Source organism: Rhinichthys klamathensis, unplaced genomic scaffold, assembly GCF_029890125.1.
Source record: "Rhinichthys klamathensis goyatoka isolate OS25496 unplaced genomic scaffold, OSU_Roscu_1.1 h1tg000197l_1, whole genome shotgun sequence".
Classification (NCBI taxonomy): domain Eukaryota; kingdom Metazoa; phylum Chordata; class Actinopteri; order Cypriniformes; family Leuciscidae; genus Rhinichthys; species Rhinichthys klamathensis.
Genome location: NW_026606723.1, coordinates 1593761 through 1617648, shown reverse-complemented (window position 1 = coordinate 1617648; position 23888 = coordinate 1593761). Strand labels below are relative to the sequence as shown.

At 36.0% G+C, this 23888-nt stretch overlaps 1 protein-coding gene across 1 annotated transcript; it reads left to right on the top strand.

Annotated features, from left to right (window-relative positions):
* Positions 1-609: 609 nt before the first annotated feature.
* usp28 (ubiquitin specific peptidase 28) lies at positions 610-22608 on the top strand. Its single transcript, XM_056263038.1, has 26 exons — positions 610-770; positions 1916-1990; positions 2273-2396; positions 2504-2591; positions 4005-4167; positions 5249-5335; positions 8989-9126; positions 9329-9399; positions 10048-10124; positions 10202-10350; positions 10433-10560; positions 10766-10861; positions 10984-11142; positions 11242-11456; positions 14677-14747; positions 14858-15086; positions 15940-16242; positions 16326-16462; positions 19037-19276; positions 19381-19476; positions 19876-20054; positions 20165-20243; positions 20707-20786; positions 20873-20996; positions 21670-21865; positions 21952-22608. The coding sequence occupies exons 1-26, from the start codon at positions 723-725 to the stop codon at positions 22122-22124; spliced, it is 3525 nt and encodes a 1174-aa protein (XP_056119013.1). The 5' UTR covers positions 610-722; the 3' UTR covers positions 22125-22608.
* Positions 22609-23888: the final 1280 nt, after the last annotated feature.

The window sequence follows — 23888 nt, the reverse complement described above, 5'->3', positions numbered from 1 at the left end:
GCTTTTTAATATTAGTTTGGTCCTAAATATTGTTTTACTTTTTTTCCCAAAGTGTATAGGAACAACAGTAGGCTGCGTGTGGAAAATTTGTCGTCATATACAAATTACTTTGATATTGTAAGACATTTTTGAGTAGCATACGTAGGCAAAATATCAGATATGATGTCGGTTTAAGAAATATGCTTTTGGGGGGCCGACAAAAACTAGGCTTTATAAGTTACATACTAGTAAGATTTATTATTGTTTTGTTTACATACCATAACTAAAGCAACAATATGTTCCGCAAAAAATAACGTAGGGCCTAGGCCTACTAGTTACTGGGCAACAGTGTCATAAATTAAACAAAATTACTGAAAGTAACAAATGAAATCGATATAGGCCTAAATGTAGTAGGCTAAATCGTTAACTGTTACATACATTTTGGGCATCCATTTATTTATTTACGTTTTATTTACGTTTAAACCACATTACCTCTGTCTGGATGAGACTTTCATGATTAATGGGTTCGTGGGTTAGATTAAAAAACGTTTGACAGAGGATTCGTTTCTGTGTACCAAGCGCGCGCACGACGATTCCCAGCACGCGCTTGAGTCAGTGAGTGTTTGTCCCGCGCGGCGCTTGTGTGTGTGTGTGGGCATATGGAGTAGGTCACTCTCTGGAGTCAGGGCGAAGCAATCTGGAGAAATATATATAAATTTATATATATATAACAAGTCATTGCCATGAAAGTTGAACAGGATTTTGAACATGGGGAAACGTCTGAAAACTCGGTGAGTGTGTTGTATTTTAAAGAACATGTAGTCAAATTGGAATAGCCAAATTGTGACAATGCTTGATGAGATAGACACAGCAGTGACTGTCACTGTAATATTTTCCCATTTAAACTGTTTTTTAGTGGTAGACTGACTCTAACAGAACTGTAATTTTAATGTAACTAATAAAGTATGTTTAAAAAAAATCCTAATCAAATACAATTTGGATTTCTATCCTAATCTGGAACCAATACAGAAGGATCCTAATAGGAATTTTCTTATTGAAAAATTTTCTGTTTATCCACTTGTTTGATTCTTATATGAATTTAATTTGATCCCATTAGGATTGTTTCCAGATTATGATAGAAACTCCAATAGTTGTTCAGATTGGAAAGGGCTTAATTTGAAATGTTTTAAATTAGTTTCTTTCCCTTAAATCAAGTTTTAAGCTTTAATGTTATCCTCTGAATGAACAGGAATTATTGTATGTTTTTTTTTTTTTTCTTGTGTCACTCAAGCTCATGATAAACACAGGCGCTATCTGTGTCGAAGGCCCAAAATAGAGCTCTGAGTGCCGCTCACAGGCCTCCAGCTCACCATATATGTCTCCTGCTCCCTGCCTAGGGTGACTGGCTGCCTCCCTCCACAACCATGCTAACATTCCCACCTGCTGTCAGAGTTTCTTTATATAGTTCTGTAGCTCCTGCATCTATTATCTGGGCCAAAGACTTTTCTTTTTAAAAACGTTTACATGGCACATGCTAAAGCCTATTTTCAGGCATACTGTATTTGGAAAAAATCAAATCTGATATGGATTTAATGTACGATGTAGACATTTTCATGCAGGAGACTTTCATAAATGTTGATCAGGCCAGCTATAGACTCCTCCAACCCACGCTCATTTGACACCTGAGTCAGAGATGCGGTTATGCCGGGTGTTAAATCCAAGTGCAAATTACATCTCATATCATATTCTTGTTTTTAACTTATCAGTTCACACCTGCTCTTTTTTTTCTGGAACGGATCCTGTTATTGAGTTGTTAATTGCTCAAGTGAGTCCTGTTATCACGAACAGAAGTATTCTCAATATGCCCGTGGCAAAGCATTTACATTTTTTGATCCACAGAAATTTAAAAAACAGCATGTTTGCTTGTCTTTTTCAGAGCCAAATGCTACTTAACCAGCTCAGAGAGATTACTGGCATTCAGGATCTGCAGGTTCTCCAGAGCGCCCTGAACGTATGTTTAGCACAGCAGCACTTATCCGTGTGTTTATAACACAAGCAGCAGATGCAATGTTATTGACACGGATATTAATAGAAAATAAGCCAGACAAATGTTTGTAAATATGTAAATCATACCATGTGCAAGAGTTTCCCTTATCTGTGAGGGTTGGGTAACCTAGAAGTGGTACTAAAATAAAGCATGTAGGTCTGATGACCTTAAAGCGAAATATTTAGTGCCCGAACTCATGTTCTTTTGTATTTCACTAGACTAACTGCAAAAAAACTCTTTATCTAGGCTAGTCAGGGTGACATCACCCATGCCATTGGGCTTCTGACCAGCCAGCCCACAGAGGAGGAGCACATGCCCGAAGAACCCACTAAAGCCAACAATGAGAGGAACACCTCCAATGCACAGAATGGTGGGCTGAAAATTACTTTCATGTCATCACATTTTCCAAAGAAGAATTGATTAATATAGCAGTCATAATGCCATGATATTTATTTATGTAATTGGAATTGTTCTCAGGTTCTGCTAAAGACGATCTGCAGACCGCCATTGAGCTCAGTCTTCAGGAGTCACAGCAGGCTGAAGCGGAGCGCAGAGAGCTGCACAGGTTCATTCCTGATAGGGTAGACTGGGGCAATTGTAACATTTTTACACTTTTCTTCATAAACTCATAGACTTCTACAAATGTACTAGTCATCTCCTTTTGACATAAGAAAAATGTGCGCCAAAAGTACACTTTCTTTTAAAGTATGGGGTCTGTGAGATTTATTTTTCAAGAGATATTAATACCTTTATTTATCCAGGACACATTAAATTGATCAAAAGTGAGATTAACGACATTTATAATGTTACAAAAGATGTATATTTCAAATAAATGCTGTTCTTTTGAACTATTTATTCATCAAAGAATCCTAAAAAAAAATAGTGTATTAGTGAAGGGTTATGTGACACTGCTGAAAAATTCAGCTTTGCCATCACAAGAATAAATTACATTTTAAAATGCATTCAAATTTAAAATAATTCTAATGAAATTTCACAATATTAATGTTGTTACTATGTTTTTGAGCAAATTACTGCAGCCTTGGTGAACATAATAAGAGACTTTTTTTCAAAAACATTTTTTAAAAATCTTAGCGACCCCAAACTTTTGAAACGTAGTGTATATGTCACCCACTTGTGCCAGAAGTTATAATCAACTTATAATCAAAAGGACTAGATCATATTTTATTATTGAGTCAAATACTAGAAAATAGTTGATTTTAACATTGGTTGGGGAAAATTGTAATTGTTGATTATATTAACACGCTGAATCTCAAATAAGAGCACTCCTTAAAGTTATATCATTGCTTTAATACATTTTAATAGTAATTAATGATTTTCACTATTATATATTATTTCTATTTCTATTATATATTATTTTTGTTTCTGCTATACACTATTATTTCACTATTTTTCACTATATTACATTTTTTAACAATAACCAATTAAAAAATACATTAAGTAAATTACCATTTTTAAATCTCTACAAATATGTATTGATCAGCTGACAAAGTCTAAAACATTCCTTCAGCTCGACATTTTGATCAAGTAATGTTTATTATGTCCTTTAAAGGATTTCAGTTTTTCTATCTGTTTAGTCTTAAATTTGATTTTAATGCCATACTACAAATAATGTTAGTGTTACCTCCAAAATCATTTGTTAACTTTTAACCAACAACTTGAAGAATGTTTAAACTCAAAGGCATCAAAACAGAAAGGACATTCTTGGACACCCCCAAAAATTATTTCTCGAAATAATTTAAAGACAAAGTTTAAACATCCTTTGCTTAAACTCCCTTTTCCCTGGCAGAGAGAGAGAGAGAATCACTCAAACCTGAGTGTGAATGAACCAATTTAGAGCTTTACAATTTCCCCCTTCTCCCCTACTACAGTGATTTTTGTGAATTTAAGAATCATGGGCACAGCAGTAACTATCAGACTCTGGTCTTGACTGTCTCACCCACTCCTATTTCTACTCTAGGGCTCTTGAGGTTAGTGCAGAAGAGAATGCGGCCCGCATGAAAAGGAAGAGGTGTGAGGCATCTGGAGAGAGCTGCAGCCCCGCTGACTGGATCCGACAGGAGGACTGTCCCGTGGGCATCCGTAATGTAGGAAATACCTGCTGGTTCAGTGCTGTCATTCAGGTGTGTGAAGTTTTTAATCACCAATTTTGCTATGAGACGATAGAATAGGAAACATTTCCAGCAAAATTAGATTGTTGTGCTAGTTTGCATATACTGTATGTAAGCTTCCCTTTTAGGATGAGTTTCACATGGCATATATGTTGAGTTGTAAAAGGTAATTGTGAGTGCTATGCTTCTTCATTTTAACAGACGAATTCGAAAACAAAAGCACTGCTGTAAGTGTTCTCGTCTGACCTGTTACTATATGATCGGATCATATTGTGCCAATTACATTAGTGGTGTTGCTAATGACTGGAGAATAGAGAAGATCAGGTGGAATGTCTTTTTCTTTTTTTCTTTTTTTTTGTTCCTGACTGCAGAAGTGTCTCAGAGCTGTAATTTTATTATATCCATTACCAGACTGAATTTAGCTTCTCAGATGTCTGTGTTGAAATATAAGCCTTCTCTGATATTGATAGATGTCTGAGCTAATTAAATAGAGCATTGTTTTGATGATAAAGAGAGGCATGAACTCATGGAGTGAGTTTATGGCCTATAGATAAGTAACAAACAATCTTTCGTTAATATGTAACGTAATGCAGGTTAATGATGTCATTTGAAAACAGTCCCTCCAACAAAACAGTCCAGCATGGACATGAAATATCTCTAGTACAAATACATTATCGTTCAAAAGTTAAGGGGCGGTAAGATTGCATTAAATTGATCAAAACAATTGAATGCAATTGTGACAGTAAAGACTTTTACATTGTTACAAAAGTTTTCTATTTCAAATAAATGCAGTAACTTTCCAATCATCATTAAAGAATCCTGAAAAAAAAATGTATCATCGTTTCCACAAAAATATTAAGCAGCGCAGCCGTTGTCAACATTGATAATAATAAGAAATGTTACTTTTTTATGAGTAACAAATGCACCCTGACCTCACAAGACAAGACTTTACTACACAGGACAACAAAATCAGCAACAACTGTGTAATTTGTGTAAATTGTAAAACTGACAAATGGTCAAATAATGGAACTCTTCATGCTGGGAAGAGAGCTAATGGGACCCAAAAAAAAAAATGAAATTCTCTTGTTTTTAGTCTCTGTTCCACCTGCCGGTCTTCCGTAGACTGGTGCTCAACTACTGCCTGTCTGAGCGTGTGCTGGAGAAATGCAAGAGTCATTCAGTGAGTAATCTGCCAGATGAGCATAACTATAATTTAGTCAGAGCCGGACAGTAACGGAGTACATTTACTTGAGTACAGTACTTAAGTACAATTTTGAGGGATCTGTACTTTACTCGAGTATCATTTTTGGGGAGTACTCATGACTTTACTCAAGTACATTTGAGAGGCAAATATTGTACTCTTTACTCCAATACATTTCTATCCATAACCGTGAGTACCCGAGTAAAAAAAAAAAAAAGTAAAAAAAAAAATCTCGGACACCCTCAATTTGTTGTTTCCCTCTCAAACGTGATTGGATTGTGCAGGCACCACTGATTGGGACAGTCTATCAGCAATCACTTTCAGCTTTCCGCCAAAGTCAACTCCATGGTCAGATTTTATATTACACCTTAATGTAAGCCAAGCATTTGGTTTGATGTTCTTGAGTATGTGGTGTGTTTAACACAGATGTGGCAGTGGTGTAGCCACGAGGGATTTCTGATTTCTTAAAAAAAAAAACTTTAGGAGGCAAAATATATTTTTACTGATTATGTGAATTACACTGCGCAAACCAAAGTAGGCTACTACCCAGTGAATGAAGAAGGGTTGGCGCTCAGTCTCCACAGTACATAAAATATTAATTTTGTTTTATTTTATTTTTCGGGTTTGTATTTATGAGGAAAAAACAATGTTATGGACGTGTTCTCCGTTACGGACGTGAGCGCTCTGAAAGCGGCATAAAAAATGCTTTAAAACTTTCACAGAGACATCAAACAGAAAACACAAAACCTTTCTTTAACCTGAATTTCGTTTTGCATTAATTGTATCTTAATTTTAATCAATGTTTCATCAACCAATTGCCTGGGTTTAATAAATAAGAAGTAAATAGCAGACGATAGATAAGAAACGGAGGCGCCGGCACGTGAACTGGATCTCGTCTTATAAATGAACCGAAACTCAGCGTATAAGGTAGCCTACTTGCCTCTCACAGACATGTCTACTTTTAAACAGAAAAATTCAAAACGAAAGAAAACAGACTACAGACTGCTCTCTGCTTATTGTAATCCGTATGAAATGTGCATTTCTCTCTGGCGCGTTCACTACTGAAGATCGCGAGCCAGCATCGTCAACTTCATCTTAGCCGACACTGACAAAGAAAACACTTGTTTATTAACAAGTGTTTATTAATAAACAATTAAAATATCTCCTTGCTATATTTTACATATTCATAATCATTCCTTTTGCCGGTTCTTTGTGACAGCTTTTAGGTGCTTTATTGGCAGTGCCACCCTTACATGTGGTGTGTGTGTGTGTGTGTGTGTTGTCCCCGCATTTAAGATGGGACCCCCCAAAAATTTAATTAAATTAAATAAAGCAACATGGTAAAAAGATGAAAATGACTTGATTTTACTTTCAATTCCTTTTACATTCTCCAAGGTATTAACATTAACATTTTTCATAACTCCATGTAGGACGTTTCTGTGCATAAATGTAAGCACTGTGGCAGTAGATTAGTAATGCAATATTTAGAAAATTTACTCTTGTACTCTTGATACTCAAGTACTTTTAAAAACAAGTACTTTAGTACTTTTACTTAAGTAGACATCTGAATGTAGTACTTTTACTTGTACTTGAGTAAAATTTAGCAAGGGGTATCTGTACTTTTACTCAAGTAACAAAGCTCTGTACTCTGTCCGCCTCTGAATTTAGTATTTGTGAAGAATGTTGGGTAACACTTCATTTCAATGGTCCACTTTAGACATTCTATTAACTATAAGTAACTTTGCAACTACATGTCAACTAACAGTCATTAGGGTATGATTAGACTATCTGCTTTATATTTGCTAACGCTTTATTTTGATGGTCCTCTAAGAGACATTCTGCTGACTATAAGTAACTTTGCAACTACATGTCAACTTACTAACCTGAACCGTGAAGGCGCTTGCAGTCCGAAAGTTGAGTCCGAAATTCGCGTCCGAAATTTTTGCACGTTAAAAAATAAATACAACCTCACGTTATGTCAGTCACGCTTGCACACTGCCTCCGAAACTTTCGTCCGTCATAAAAAAAATCGGTCCGATCCGATTTTCTGCGTTTTTCGCATCCGTAGCAAGCAGTTTGAATGTTGTTTGAATGGTGTTTTGACAATTCAGAGCCACCAATTCACGAATACGAAAAAACGCATACGAAAATTTCGGACTCAGTGTGCAAGGGCCTTAACACCTAACCATAACTTAAGTCTACTAACAGACTAGAAACTCAAAATATTGTTATCTGAACCACATTAATTATCTAAGTGGATTTGGCTAAAGATAAAAAAAAATTGTGATAATGAATCATGAATATATTTTTTTACAGTGCACACTGTATATGATCAATAAGTTATGTTATTACATGCTTTAACTCATCAAAATAAGCCATTTTCAAACATTGTTATGTTATACAAGATTCAACTAATTTTTTAAGTCAGTTTACAGTTTTTCTCAGTCGTTTGGTACATTTCTTCTCAGATCAGAATTGAAATTCTCAAAATCTGTTCAATCTTCACATCATTGTGTCACTTGTGCACATAAAAAAAGCAGTTTCTCATTTCTTTGAACAAGTTGCAAATGCTTTGGTACATCCATGCAAATGATTATGTACAATTCTCTGCTGTTTCCTACATTATCAATTGTTTATGTAATGTTATGTTGATCAAAATGTATTGCAATGGGTCTCTGTTGAATAGTCTCACCCCCCACTACATTTAGGCATTAGTTCGCTATGAACTATGAATAAGTCTTTACATGCAAAATGGTTGAACAAGTTGTCATAATCAAGCATATTTCTATACATTTCCATTAGACTTTTTTTCTAAATCTGTCCTGTTCACATTTCTACTTTTGTTTTTCTGTTTTTTTTTTCTTTGTGCTATGCAGTGCTGTCTTTTCCTTTCTGTATTGTAATGGCATGGTCTGTCAACAAATTACAGTACAAACAGTAAAAGCGTAAATGTGAATCTTGTCCAGTCTCTTGCAATCAAACTCCCACATACACTAAGGTGTAACCTACAATTTATAATAATTGTCATCAAAACTTTAGCCATAGTTTACATCAGAACATCCCTCCAGAGTACACTGTTATATTGGCAACATGACTGAGCAATTTGACTGTCTTATCCGTACACAATGACACAAGGCACTGACATGTTCATTGACACAGATATTTACTTTTGAGAGATGAACTAAGGATTTTGAGCAAGAGACTGGCTTTTGCAGGAAATCCATGGTGTTTTGCTATTTGTACGAATTGTTTTAAAAAATAAACTTACTGTTTTGCAAATGTCGCGGATGATTCGAGAAATGTGCCAAAGCGACTGAGAAAAACTGTAATGTAATTGTTGATTGTAAGTTGAATGTAAATGTAAGTTGTTGATTGTACTTAAAAACTTATTTTTACAGTGTACAGTCTACTAAAACTCTAATGAGAGTTAGTTGAAATGTAGTTGCAAAGTTACTTATAGTGAGTAAAGTGTTTACAGTGGACTATTGAAGTGTAACCGAGTGTTGTATTGAATGTTGTGGATATATTACATGTTAAATTAAAATGTAATGTAAGTTATTTTTCTCTTCTTGTCTGCCTTGACACCAGTATTCGAATATTGCTCAGCATCAATAGCAGATCTTTTGTTGCAGGAGAAAAGAAACATTGCCTTCATGCAGGAGTTGCGTTGCCTGTTTGCTCTGATGGTGGGCTCAAACCGTAGGTTTGTAGACCCCTCTGCAGCAGTCGAGCTTCTCAGGGATGCGTTCAGAACCAGTGAGGCACAACAGGTACATCATTTGAATGATATGATTCACAGCTGTTATGTTAGGGGCTAATTTTAAAATGAAACGGTTGCAAATGATGCACTAATAAAAGGTGTCTTGAAATGTTTATCATTCACGACAGTTTATGAAGCTATATAAGAGCTTCTTCTAAATAGAGATTGTGCTGTATTCTTGGAAGTGTTTATTTTAAGGTGTCTTATTGTAGGATGTCAGTGAATTCACACACAAGTTGCTTGACTGGCTCGAAGACGCGTTCCAGCTGGCTGCTAACGGAACGTAAGTTCATAAATCATAAATAATAATAGTCTATGTAAAGTTAGAGTGATTACATTTTAATGCTTGAAATGATTTATTTAACCCTTTATTGAATGAATTATAAAAGCATTTTTAAATGCATGTAAAAGCATAACATAATGTAATACAAAAATATATATAAAAATCATATGATATGCATTCAATATTCTGTAGTGCTGCATCCCTATCCACTGCATCCGTAATCCATTCCAGTTTCATAATGTTTTTTTTTGTTTTGTTTTTGTGGTAGGGGTCAACAAACACATTAAAGCAATTCATCATAAATTGTTTTAAAATGAACTACTCACTAAGAAATGTGAATGATATTTTTGATGGGTGGAAAATTAAAATGTATTTAAATAATAGTGAGACCAAGAAAAAGCTTTTAATGGTTTATTTAAAATCATTTTATTGCCATTTTATATGCATCGTGTGTTTGCAACATGAAGAAAATGTGTGTTACCCTGAGGCAACATCTTGCTGTGGAGGGTTAATTAATAAATGGTAATGAGTGTAGCATTTGTTGCAGAATGATGAATAATTACCCTATAGCATATTTGGTTGCTAATGTACTTGCCAGGAATTTTTTTTTTTATCCCCACAATAAAACATGGCAGCTTTTATTTTCAGTAACCCAGAGGATAAACAAAACAACCCAATGGTCCAGCTGTTTTATGGTACATTCGTGGCTGAAAGACTTCATGAAGGTAAGCTAATGAAATTTGTCCTTTAGTTATTCTGTGTTTATCACTCTCATTGATTATAGTTGTGTAATTGTGTGCAGGAAAGATTGTGTCCAACATTGAGCAATTTGGACAATACCCTCTGCAAGTGAACGGCTTCAACAATTTAGACGAATGTTTGGAGGGCGCCATGGTTGAAGGAGAGATTGAGTCCCTTCATTCAGATCAGACGATCTCCTCTGGCCAGGAGGTCAGTTTTTCCGCAAATATATGGACTCGTGTTATTTATAAAATATTATTTTGAAGTATGCACATGCTGTCTTTTTTTCCAGAGGTGGTTCTCCAAGCTGCCACCAGTGTTGACCTTTGAGCTGTCCAGATTTGAGTTCAATCAGTCTTTAGGGCGACCAGAAAAAATACACAAAAAACTGGAGTTTCCCCAAGTGATCTATATGGACAGGTTAAGATCTATCTATCCATCCATCCATCCATCTGTATCTATCTATCCATCTATCTATCCATCCATCCATCCATCTATCCTGTCTGTCTGTCTGTCTGTCTGTCTTTCTGTCTATCTACCTACCATCCATCTATCTACCCATCCATCTATTCACCCATCTAATCAAATCAATGGTAAATGGCAAATTACTATTTTTTGTGTGCAGATACCTCCATAAAAATGTTGATCAGACCCATGGTAGAAGAGGAGAGGTCAAGAGACTCAAGGACCAGTTAACAGTTCTGCAGCAGAAACTTGAGGGGTATGTTCAAAAGCCAAATAGAGGTCAAATCATGGTCAACATTTCGAGTTATCTTTTAATATTGTTCTTTGGGGTTTCTTTTTCAATTTTGAAGATAAAAACTATGACTTTCTTTTTCAAAGATATAAAAACTATGGCTCAGGGCCAACCAAATACCCCCTGGCAGACATGTTGCAGTATGTGCTGGAGTTTGCCACCACGAAACCCACAAATGTGTCTCCAGCCTCGCCAGTACCTACAAACCCTCCCGTACACACAGAACCCAGCTCAGGTGACAGCAGGCAAGGCTCGCTTTCCTGTGTTCTTATTCATCGGCTGTGTGAGAAATCGTGCCCTCTTCTGTGTTTGTCCTCCTCTAAATGTTTAATTTCTTGCTGTAGTCAGACAGAACCAGATGATGCTGGCTCGTCAGATGGTTCGGGCTGCCCACAGACAGTCACACAGAGAACTCCCATACACAAGCCTTTTACTCAGTGCAGACACCCCATGGAGATGCCACTGCAACCAGCCCCCCACAGCGTGACCGAGGAGGAGCTGTACTTCGTCAAGGGCTGCTTACAGCGCTGGAGAGCAGAAGTTGAGAACACCATAAACGGTAGATCCTTCACTTAGTGAATGTTGTTTTTCCCCGTAAGCTTGAATCAATGTTTTTTGAATCAATGTTGCAAGCCTATAGTGAGCTGCCTTATTTGACAGTTTTTCTCAGTCGCTTTGTTACATTTCTCGAATCATCCTCGACATTTGTAAAACAGTAAGTGCATTTCTCAAAACAATTCGTACAAATAGCAAAACACCATGGATTTCCTGCAAAAGCCAGTCTCTTGCTCAAAATCCGTAGTTCATCTCTCAAAAGTAAATATCTGTGTCAATGAACATGTCAGTGCCTTGTGTCATTGTGTACGGATAAGACAGTCAAATTGCTTAGTCAATAGTCATGTTGTCAATATAACAGTGTACTCTGGAGGGATGTTCTGATGTAAACTATGGCTAAAGTTTTGATGACAATTATTGTAAATTGTAGGTTACACCTTAGTGTATGTGGGAGTTTGATTGCAAGAGACTGGACAAGATTCACATTTACGCTTTTACTGTTTGTACTGTAATTTGTTGACAGACCATGCCATTACGATACAGAAAGGAAAAGACAGCACTGCATAGCACAAAGAGAAAAAAAAAACAGAAAAACAAAAGTAGAAATGTGAACAGGACAGATTTAGAAAAAAAGTCTAATGGAAATGTATAGAAATATGCTTGATTTTTATGACAACTTGTTCAACCATTTTGCATGTAAAGACTTATGCTATGAACTACTGCCTAAATGTTGTGGTGGGTGTGACTATTCAACAGAGACCCATTACAATACATTTTGATCAACATACCATAAGCAATTGATAATGTAGGAAACAGCTGAGAATTGTACATAATTGTGCATGGATATATATATTTTTTTTATTATAATTTTTTATTTTATTTAAAAGGGACAGTGCATATCAATGGACATCTTAGCTTTTCAGCAATGTAAATATGCCAGAATTAGCCCAAATGCTATTGGGTTATATAGGCTATATGTACCAAAGGATGTACCATTTGCAACTTGTTCAAAGAAATGAGAAACTGCTTTTTTGATGCGCACAAGTGACACAATGATGTGAAGTTTGAACAGGTAGTTTTGAGAATTTCAATTCTGATCTGAGAAATGTACCAAAGCGACTGAGAAAAACTGTAAGATGTCATAGGTGCCCTCTAGTTGCGATGCGTAGACTGTCCTAAAAGGTAACGCATGTATTTATCAATATGCTGACTTGCCGTTCAAAAGTTTGGGGTCAGTAAGATTTTTTTGTAAATAAATTCAAACATTTATTCAGCAAGGCATTACTTAGTCACTTTGGCTCAATTCTCAAATGAGAATGTTTTTTTTCTCAAAATAATAAGTTCAGATCTCTGAACAATTAGTTTCGTGTTCACATCAGATATGAATTTCTCATTGATTTAATGTGTGCAAAAGAGTAAGTACAGTTGTCTACAATTTGCACAATAACTAAATGCACATGGCTTGTTGAACAGAACTGATGAGCTGATTCTCAATGAAACTGTCAAACTCTTCACAACTTTAACAAATAACAAAATGATCCGTTCAGTAGTCAAAATCTGTCAGACATGCATGTATATTCCATCAATATCTGACATCGAATGTTTGTAATACCTGCTAAATTAGCAAATGGCCTTCCATTGTAATGAAATAGGAATCACAATTTCACCAATCAACCAATCAAGTTTAGAGACATATACTGTATAGAGTTTGTACAGCACAATCACTACCATTTTTGAACATGGAGGAACGCCAAAACCCTAAATATAAAACCCTGTATAAATACATTTGTATTATTCAGTACATTTATTTTTGAAAAGTGTTACACGTAAACTGAAAATTCACAGTTGCTTGTCATGGAAGAGCAATAGGAAGATATGTAAGAATAATGGTGGTGGTGTAGGTGTTAGGCGAAGACATAATAGAGTGTGTAAAAATTAACAAACAATTGTGAATTTTCAGTTAACATGTAACATACATACTGTATAAATACATACATTTTCTTTTTGTGTACTACAGTATTGACTTTTCCTAGTAAATGTTTTCCTACGGTTCAAATCTGTGTCTAAGAAACACAAGAGCATTCAGATAGACAAAACTGACATGTAATAATGTATAACAAAAAAAGTAGAAAAAAACATTTGTATATAACAAATATTTCCATGGTGAAAAAACATTTAAACATTTTTGACCAGTGTGGCTCAAACGATGACAAAAATACTTTTTATTTTGGTGGTATTGGCCAATTTATTCACACAATAACCAGGTTTTGAAGCATGAATTAAATGTTTTGGGTGAGTTACTTACTACATTTAGCAGACATGCAATAGAGTTCTGATGTTCTAGCAAACAGTTGTGGCAATTGAGCTGCAGTTTAGAGAATGTTTCGAAAAATGTGCCAAAGCGATTAAGAAAAAATGTAAATTGATCAAATGTGACAGTAAAGACATTTATAATGATACGAAAACGTTTTTAACTCAAATAAATGCTGTTGTATTGAACTTTCTATTCATCAAAGAAACATGCATAAATGTATCACAATTTCCAGCACGACTGTTTTCAACACTTTGAGATTTTAAAGTGGACATCTGACGTGGACATTTTTTTACTATCCCATGAAGCTACAGGAGAAAAGTCGTCCTGTTCATAAATGGTGTCATCTAAATTTTTAGATGACAACATGGCAGATGTCGTATGTCCGGATTGTACACACATACTTAATAACAGAGTGTACTATTTTTAACAGTTGAGAAGTTCTTCATCGAATACAAATCAAATCTGTGAAAATATAAATTCAAAATGGCAGATAGATCAAAGTTAACTGAAAATTAATTTAGTACTGAATTGATATAAATGCTTTTAAATAATTAAAAACGGACTATTTTACCTAAAATTGACAACTATGTGCTTTATATATTTTTTATGCTTTTATTATATTGTGTCGCCAGTATTGAAATCAATGAACTCGTGTCTCCCCACGCACTTTGCGTGCTGAGCGCTATTTGTTTGACACAGTTCTTGTTGCCAGTTGCCACAGAAGAAAAAGGCCTATGTTGTCAGTGAGGCAACTCATTAAGTTTTGGACCTGAGCTGTAATGCGCATTTGAATTTTTCTGTTCTGAAGGCCATCGTTATTCACAAGCAGTTATCCTAATGCGTTTGTGACTGTATCAGGATCCTGGCCTCAGGCGCAGTGTATTGATCTGTGTTCTCTCCCTGTGTGCAGAGCTGAAAGCCAGCATTGACAAGGTCAGCCAGGCCCTGGAGGGCATGTACTCAGATAACAGTCTGTGTCAGGTAAAGTCTATATCCTGAACACTCGTTGGTACTTTAATATTGACTGAGCCCTTTTCAAGAAATTTGCATGACACCTCAATGAACCCTGACTTCATATTTGATGCTTCCAGGTGCCCTACAGACTACACGCTGTGCTCGTCCATGAGGGACAGGCCTCCGCTGGCCATTATTGGGCGTACATCTTTGATCATGCTCACAAACGCTGGCTGAAGTACAACGATGTAATGGTGACAGAGTCGACCTGGGAAGAGCTTGTTCGAGACTCGTACGGTGGCATGACCAACGCAAGCGCCTACTGCCTCATGTACATCAATGACAAGCTACCATACCTCATAGCAGGTACTTTCCCCATGTGCCTCTCAGATTACGCTTCTGCGCTCAGATTTTGCTGAAGCAAATCACTCACTTGATTTAAGGCATTGGCCTTAGCTCCGATTCCTTTCATAAATTAATGTTGATAGCTTTGTTGGCACACTTTGGGCATAAGGAAGTGTCTGCCAAGCTGTGAACATCAAAAACTCTTCCTATTGGTTTTAGTTTGATTAATTTTCCTGATGTTTTCTGTGATAAATTGCTATGAATATTTATATGATGATTTACTAACTGCTTGCTCCAGCGCAAACCCTCTTTTGGTGTTAAAAAACTACTGTCAGGATTAACTAAAGACACGCAGTGAAAAATTTGCACCGAAAAGGCGTGGACAGGGTTATTTTTGCGGCTGACCTTATTGAATATGCATTTGTAGGAGTTTCCCTTTCAGATGCAAAATTTATGGAAGGAGTGTATTTAAATGAATCATGCAAGGCGCATTACTAAGGTTTGCACTTGTCAATTTATTGGTATTTGCGCCAATATTTGCATGTCTTAAACCAGACGCTAATTTGCACTTGGTAGATTGCGTTGGTCATTATGGAAATGATCAGGCCATTTTTATCTAAAAATGCAGTAACCAAAAAAAAAAGAAAAACATTTAAAGTGGGCATAAAATGGATGTTGCAATTGTATTTTCTTTACTATTGTGATGTATATCTGAGTGAAATGACTCAAACTAGAAAAAATGTAGGGCAATGTAAATGTTCATTTTGATTTCATAATGACTTTAATTATGCACTCTGCATAATTCGTAAAATTCCTTATAAGGAACTTTTTGCCACAATAATGAACATTATTTTTTCTTTCTTATGAATGACAGAAGACACAGACGATGAGACAGGGCAGGCTCTGAAAGGAATGGACCCCCTCCCGGCTATCCTGAAGCGCTATGTTCGGGAGGATAACCGCTGGTTCCAGCAGGAGCTGAGAGAATGGGAAGAGCAGTTCTGCCAAGCCCAACGTGAAGAAGCACAAGTTCAAACACACACTTCCACCAACACAGAGGAACCCGTCCTAGAAGAGCCACAAAACCTAGTGCAAGAACCTGCCCAACAAAAAACAAATGAAGTGTCTGAAGAACCACCTCCAGATTCAACACCAACACCTGCCCAGGACAGTGAAGGTCAGATCCTTTTTTCTTCAAAAGGTCAGATGTTTTCCATGTGTCTGTTGCAGGTATATTTTCAATGTCTTTTCCCTTTCCAGAGCCCATGGCCAATTCAGCAGCTCTCAGCTCCATATCATCAGAGCCCAGTGAGAATGTGGGAGAGGGAAGTGAAGAGGATGTCACCAGTAGCCAGACACATGGCCAGCCAGATGAAGAGAAGCCAGATCAGAGTCAGGTAAGGACGTTGAAGCGTTATTTGAGATGTGCAAAAAGTAGGTCACATATACAGCACTGGAGGTTTTTATGTACAGTACATATGGGTCACGATCCTGTTCCTCTACACATAATCTGCCATAGAATTGTAAAAACACTCAAATAATACATTTAACAAAATTATGCTATAAACATTTAAATTAAATGTAAATTAAATATGAATAAAACAACTTTTGCAGTTTTCACTGTAAACTATAATGTTATATTTACAAATAATTTCGACAATATTTGATTAAACAATATGTATTTAAGTGCATGTCTTGTTAATACATACAATATACCTTTTTACCATAAATTAAATTGCAATTTATACTTTGTTTTTACTTTAAGAAACAAGTATTTTGCATGTGAAATATACTTCCAAAATGAATAGAATATTACAGTAAAATGACATGCATTCTAACATAATTTTTCACTTTAACTGCATCATAAATGCTATCATAAAGTAACTTAAATAGATAAATAGCAAACCAATTACAGGTTACTTATACTCTTTATATTCTTGTATTCTCTCTCTCTCTCTCTCTCTCTCTCTCTCTCTCAATATATATATATATATATTTTTTTTTTTGAGTTATGAACATTTTAGTATAGTTGTCAGGAATTTCAATATAGGAAAGGTTTTTTATTTAAAAAAAATGTTTTAAGAGTATAAGTCAGTATAAGATGTTTGTGTATATTTTGACAAATATGTGCATCACTATATGTGATATTATATGGTTATATGGTGCGATTATATGGGAGAGAAACTTGTAGATTTACATTGGTGGTTAAATCACTACAAACTTGTTTGCTTGTACTTGCCTAATGTTTCATGTTTTGTCTGTTGTGTCGCAAAGCTCTGGTATTTTGTAAGAGGATACGTTTTGGAAAGGGATGTGGGGATAAGGTTCATCGGACAGCTGAGAGCCGTCCAACATTCCTCAGTCTTTCTGGTTGAAGTCCCATGCGGGGTTGCTGGGGACAGTGTGTCAGATAAGAGCTTTAAATAGAGCCTGAGCTCTGTCCTTCCTGCATGTACCATCAAGATCAACTGGATTCCTACCTTTCCACAGTCATTAAATGATTGTGGAGAACATGTTCCTGATGCTTCTATCAACAGGCAATTGTTTAAGTGCTATGTGTTCTTGGTGTCTAGTCTTTAGAGAGAGTAATTGTAGATATTATTGACTCAGTATGGGGTTAGAAAGTCGATTCTGTACTTACGACTTTTTCCTCTGCTGTTTCTCTCTTTGACTCGTTGATTTTATTGGTGCTCCTGATTTACAACTGTGCTGATTTGTTTTCCTTGTCATAAATGGTAGTGATAGGACCTCTTGTGGTCAGTGTCTCATATTGCATTCACCGGTATTTATGAGCAAAATAAGGGATTTTTCTACAACATACATTACATGTAGTCATACCACAAACATGAATTTTGAATATGTTTTGTTTTCCATACATTTTGAATGTTTAAAACAAAACGTACTCTGCAGCAAGTCGCTACTTAACGACTTCAATGGTTATGAATTGCCTGTTTTGCCTGAATTTCCCAACACCAGTGTTATTTTAGTATCATTAATTTACTATTATAGTTTTTGTAAATATTTTACTAATATATTTTCTGTTTTCATTTTTAGTTTTGTGTTTTTGTCGTTTTTATCAGTTTTATTTCTCTTTAACGGCTGGGGGAAAAAATATTTTTTTTATGGTTTTAGTTTTATAACTTAAGTAGCCTACATAAACCCACATCTGGTTGAGCGTACAAAACTCTTTTACCTCTTCATTGTAGCCATCTGCATCAGAGCGCACCAGAATCCTCTTTTACCAAATCATGCTACAAAACTCTAGATGGCGCAGGCTGATGGTATTTAGAGCGTTAACTACTTGGCACAAGCTGATTTGTTCATGTCACATTTGCAGCCAATAAGCTTGCTTGCTCAACTTTAAATGGCTAGTTACCATACCGGTTTGCTGTGCGCTTTCAGAGCTCGTCTAAAACCCTCCACCTTCCCCAGCTCCACCTGTATAAATCTGCTATGGGTAATTGATATGCTATTTGTGTAGCAGCAGTATGTCTTACATACTCACAGCTGTGTATCGCCGTATGTATTGGCAGCAGCAAGTTCCTGTACTTGCTCTGCAGCAGCAATAATCTACAACAACAGCAATAATCAGCAACAGCAGCATAGCAGATCTGATCCGCCAAGACCAAATACATTAACGTTGTCATATCCATTACCATGCTAAAAATCTCCAGAGAGTTGTCATGATAGAAATAAAATACATTTCCTTGTCCAGCTCATCGTCATCTCCGCTAGACTCTTTAAAGACAGCCAAAAGAGTGTTTTGATGGGGGGAAACAACTATAAATCTGGTCAGACGACTATCAGAGATTTGCATTTCCGCTGTTTTAAAAACCAATTAGAAATTCTTGAGGGAGACCCTGGTGAATTACACTTCCTGGTTTGCCTACAAATTGATGTTATGAGTGACTATGATAAGTGAATAAGATCATTGACAGTCATTCAACAGCCCCTTTCTCTGTGTTTTTCAGCAGCCTGTGGCGGATTCAGCCTCTACAGACAGAGCTCAGAGGTCAGAGGTTGAGGTGGAGGAGCAGGTCATCAGTGATGAGGCAGAACCAGACAGCCAGACAGAGCCAGAGGCCTCGTCCACAGAGGAGAACCCAGCAACGGCCACGCGCAGGCAGCCTGAGAATGAAGTTTCTGAGGTAGAGATACCCAATGTAGGCAGGATTCTGGTGCGCTCTGATGCAGATGGCTACAATGAAGAGGTAAAATATCACCACATTCTTCTGGTTCCATGAACTGTAAAATAAGGCTACTTATAAATTAAAATTAACATTTAATTTTTCTTTGTTCATCTGTAATGGAATAGATGATGCTAACACCAGCCATGCAGGGTGTCATTTTTGCCATTGCCAAGGCAAGACAAGTTTTTGACAAAGATGGGCCTGAAGCAGGACTCATCAAGGTATACAAATTAAAATGGCTCAAAGCAACTGTGACTGAACAAACCAAAGGGCATTACTAATATATATATATTTAGTATTTATATGAAGACTTCAGATGCAAAAGTCCATCTAAAGTTTTTGTTTAATATTAAAAATTTTATCAGGCTCCTATGTATAGGTTTTTTTTACCCAAGTACCGGCATTTCTGAAAGGGCTAAGGCTGGGATTTAGTGAGTTTGAAGTCAAAGTATTTGATGAACGTATATTATGTGCGGAGAGCATTCACACAATATTATTTTCTCATTTTTGACGGAGGTGGCTTTTAGAGGCTTTTGCCTCGGAGGTCTTCATATATAAATATATATATATATATATTTGGAAATCAACTAATGCATTGCTCTCATTGATCTCTCCATCAGGCGTTCCATGAGGAATTTTCCAGATTGTATGAGCTGTCCCAGGAAGAGACCACACCCCAGCAAGACCCTCGACTCCAGCATGTGCTGGTTTACTTTTTCCAAAACCAGGCCCCTAACCGTGTCATTGAGAGGACATTGCTGGAGCAATTTGCGGACCGCAACCTGAGTTTTGATGATCGGTAGCTACACAATTTCTTTCAAATCAATGACTTCATGCAGTATATTTTTTATTGGAATAAGTTAATATTGACTAATTGGACTAATCTAAACTGGTACTTTCCCCTTGTAGGGCCATCGGTATCATGAGAGAGGCAAGATCTAAACTTCGTCTCATTAAACCAGAAGATATGGACATGGATGAGTACTTGGTAAGACTAATAAGGCTCACTTCTCTTTTTACTTCTTTAATTTAAAATGTTTACTGCTGTTTGAAAATGTTGGGGTCAGGATGATTTTTTTAGTAAGGATGCATTAAATTGATCAAAAGTGGCAGTAAAGACATTTATTATGAACTGAACTCAAAAAATGTATTACGAATTCCACAAAAGCATTGAGCAGCACAATGATTTTTACCTTGATAATAATAAGAAATGTTTCTTGATTTCTGAAGGATCATGTGAATAATGGTGCTAAAAATTCAGCTTTGCCATCACATGAATAAAATACATTTTAAAATAATTTATTAAAATATAAAATAGTTATTTTAAATTGTAATAATATTACACAATATTTACGTTTTTACTGTATTTTTGATCAAATAAAGCAGCCTTGGTGAGCATATGAGACTTCTTATAAAAACTAAAAACTGTATTTTCTTCCCTCTCCTCCCAGCAATGGCAGGATGACTACAGCATGTTCAAGACAGTGTTTGCCTACCTGTTGACAGGTCTCGAGCAGTATCAGAATGGAAAGTATGTAGACTCATTGACACCAGAAAGGGCCTGTGCGTTGTATTGAAGAGTCTGTAATACTACAGCATTGATCTTTTCCATTGCAGGACAAGAGAAGCTCTGAATTATCTCGCACATGCACACCAGGACAACTCAGCCCTGCTTAGGAAAGGAGAGAAGAAAGGAGTGGATCAGTCACTTATAGCACTTTACAGGAGAAAGTGTCTGAAAGTATGTCCACTTTAATAATCCAAAACACACACTACCATTCAAAAGTAGGCTACGTTTTTTTGTAAAGTTTTTGAAAAAGTCTCTTATAATCTCCACATTGGATCAAAAATACAGTAAAAACAGCAATATAGTGAAATATTATTTAATATAACGTTTTCTATTGAATATATTTTAGTGTAATTTATTCCTATAATGGCAAAGCTGAATTTTCAGCATCATTACATTCAGCGTCACATAATCTATCAGAAATCATTCTAATATGATTATTTGATGCTTAAGAAACATTTCTGATTATTATCAATGTTGAAAGCAGTTGTGCTGCTTAGTATTTTAGTGGAAACCGTGATACATTTTTATCAGGATTCTTTGATGAATAGAAAGTTCATCTTTTGTAACATTAAATGTCTTTATTCTCACTTTTGATCAATTTAACACACCCTTGCTGGATAAAAGTATTCAATTCTTCTTCTTTTTTTTTTATCTTACTGATCCCAAATGGTAGTGTACTATAAAGACATTCATATATACGTATATAGGCACAATTTATATCTGTCTTCATAACTAATTTCGAGTATTTAAGCACTTCTTTAGGCTCATGAGAAACTTTTGACTGGGACTGTATATTTTAACATCATCTCATATGAAACTTCTGTGAACGTGTTACACCCTGCAGGAGCTGAATGAGAACGCAGCCACACTCTTTAAAAGTCAAGATGAAAATGACGTGGCAGAGGGAGTGAGCATCATGAACGAGTGTGTCATCCCTTGCATGCACCTCATGGTCAGAGACAGTGTCAGCCAAGAGGATTTGGATGTCATAGAGCTGATCAGAAATTGCTGGTGCTCCTACCTGGGGCAGGACATGGATGGTGGGCTAACCCAGATTTTGTATATAGACTATTTCAATAACATTCTTAGCTCATGTTGTTGTTGTTCATATTTGTCTGTTATTCAGATTCTCTTCAGGATAAGCTCAGTGAATTCCTGCCCAGAGTCCTGGACTGTTCTGCAGAAATGGTGGTGCTGAAGGAGCCCCCCAAAGTGAGGAACTCCCCCCATGATCTGTGCAGTCGTCTGACTGCCGTCATGGAGTCCATTCACAGCACTTCAGTCGTCATCGTGAAGTGAAGTCGGACATGACATTATGTGAGGCAAGGTTGAAAAAAAAAAACACGGTACAGTCACAAGGTGATCTAACCTCTGTCTTAGACTGAGCTGGATTTCATTTTTGCTGCACAATGACGCTTTCTGTTTCGCACGGCACACATATTCACTGTGTTCTGAATTCCTTGAAGGGAGATCGATTGGCTGCTCTCGGTCTTTGTAGACGTTTGATCTCAGGAAAGATCAAATAGATGACATTTTGTAAAGCTAGGTTTGATGAGAGGGCAGTGAAGGTAGTGTACGTTTTTACATGTTCTTCTTTTCACGTGAACTGTAGACATATAGCGTGAAAATACGATTTTATAGAGATCTGCTGAAGCCACTTTATTTCAGTCTACGCTTAGCTGAACATCCTCTATGTATTCTTTTCTTTGTACAGTAAAGTTGTCTGATTTCCACTCCTTTGTCCTACCCCTCTGCTACCTTTCAATAAAATTTTGATTTCTCACTTTGTTGCCCTGTCCTGAGTTTTCGCTTTCTAGCTGTTGTTTTTCCACCTTCTGTTCTTATTTTCCATTTCTTCTCATTTCTTCTCACCACATATTTAAGAGGTGCCATTAATACTGTACATTTACTGCAGCTTTATTGAGATTATTATTATTATTATATTATTGTAGGAAAACACAGGCATGTCTGTTTTTTAGTAAGTCTCTGTAAACACTTATTTTTACTTGTTTCGTGTCTTGGACCCCATACGGCAAAAATATATTTTCAGATGGATTTTTAAATATATTACAAAATTATATAAAAAATATATTGTTAATATACTGTAGATTTTAACATAAGTACATTTTAGTTATTTATATTTAATTATAAATATATATACTTTGCATTTACTTAAAATGTATTTTAAGATTGGATTGTATTTGAAGTACATTTTTATCAGCTGTGGTGTTTATTAAATATTCTCAAAAGAAGAGTACAAAACTAAGCACAAGCAATAATCTTTGTTCTCTTAGATTAGCTTTCAGAATGACCTGTTACTATAAACAACCATATACAAAGGGCAGCCACTGTTTTATGCTTTTATTAGAATTGTTCATCATTGAGGTAGTGGTATTGTTTTTCATTAATTCTTAAATTGATTTCCTTGAGCAGTGTTTACTTATTATGTCTATACAAGACATGAAAATGGTGAGTCATTTTATGGCACAAAGTCAAATTACTATAATAGTAATTTGACTTTGTGCCATAAAATGACTCACCATTTTCATTATCAACAGAGAAACTTGCATTTTTTCTCATCTCTTTCTTTTATTCTTTTTTTTTTTTTGTAAAATCAGATTTGTTACCTGACCTGACTGTGTTTTTCCATCCAAAATTTAACATACTGTGTTAGTAAACAGAGAAAGAGTGACAAAATAAGAGTTAATGAGGACAATTGTTTTTGTACATTGCATAAAATCTTTAATCTTTTGAAATACATCACCACATTTCCTCTTGTCTTCTCCCTGGATTAATTTAGAGAATCAGACTTAATCTCCTGAGTTTAATTAGACTTCGAACACGGCCATGATTGTGTTGATACAACAAAACGCTGCTCAGCACAGTGGACACATGGAAAGAGTATAAGTAAGATAAGATGCATTGGATCCAACTGGTTAAGCCTATCAAAAGCATGTCATTATACAGTCTTATCAGGAATAGACTCGTCTATTACCCTATACAAAACATTAAGAACATACAGAAAATGAAGATGCTTTTTAAATGAAGGGAACAGCACTATAA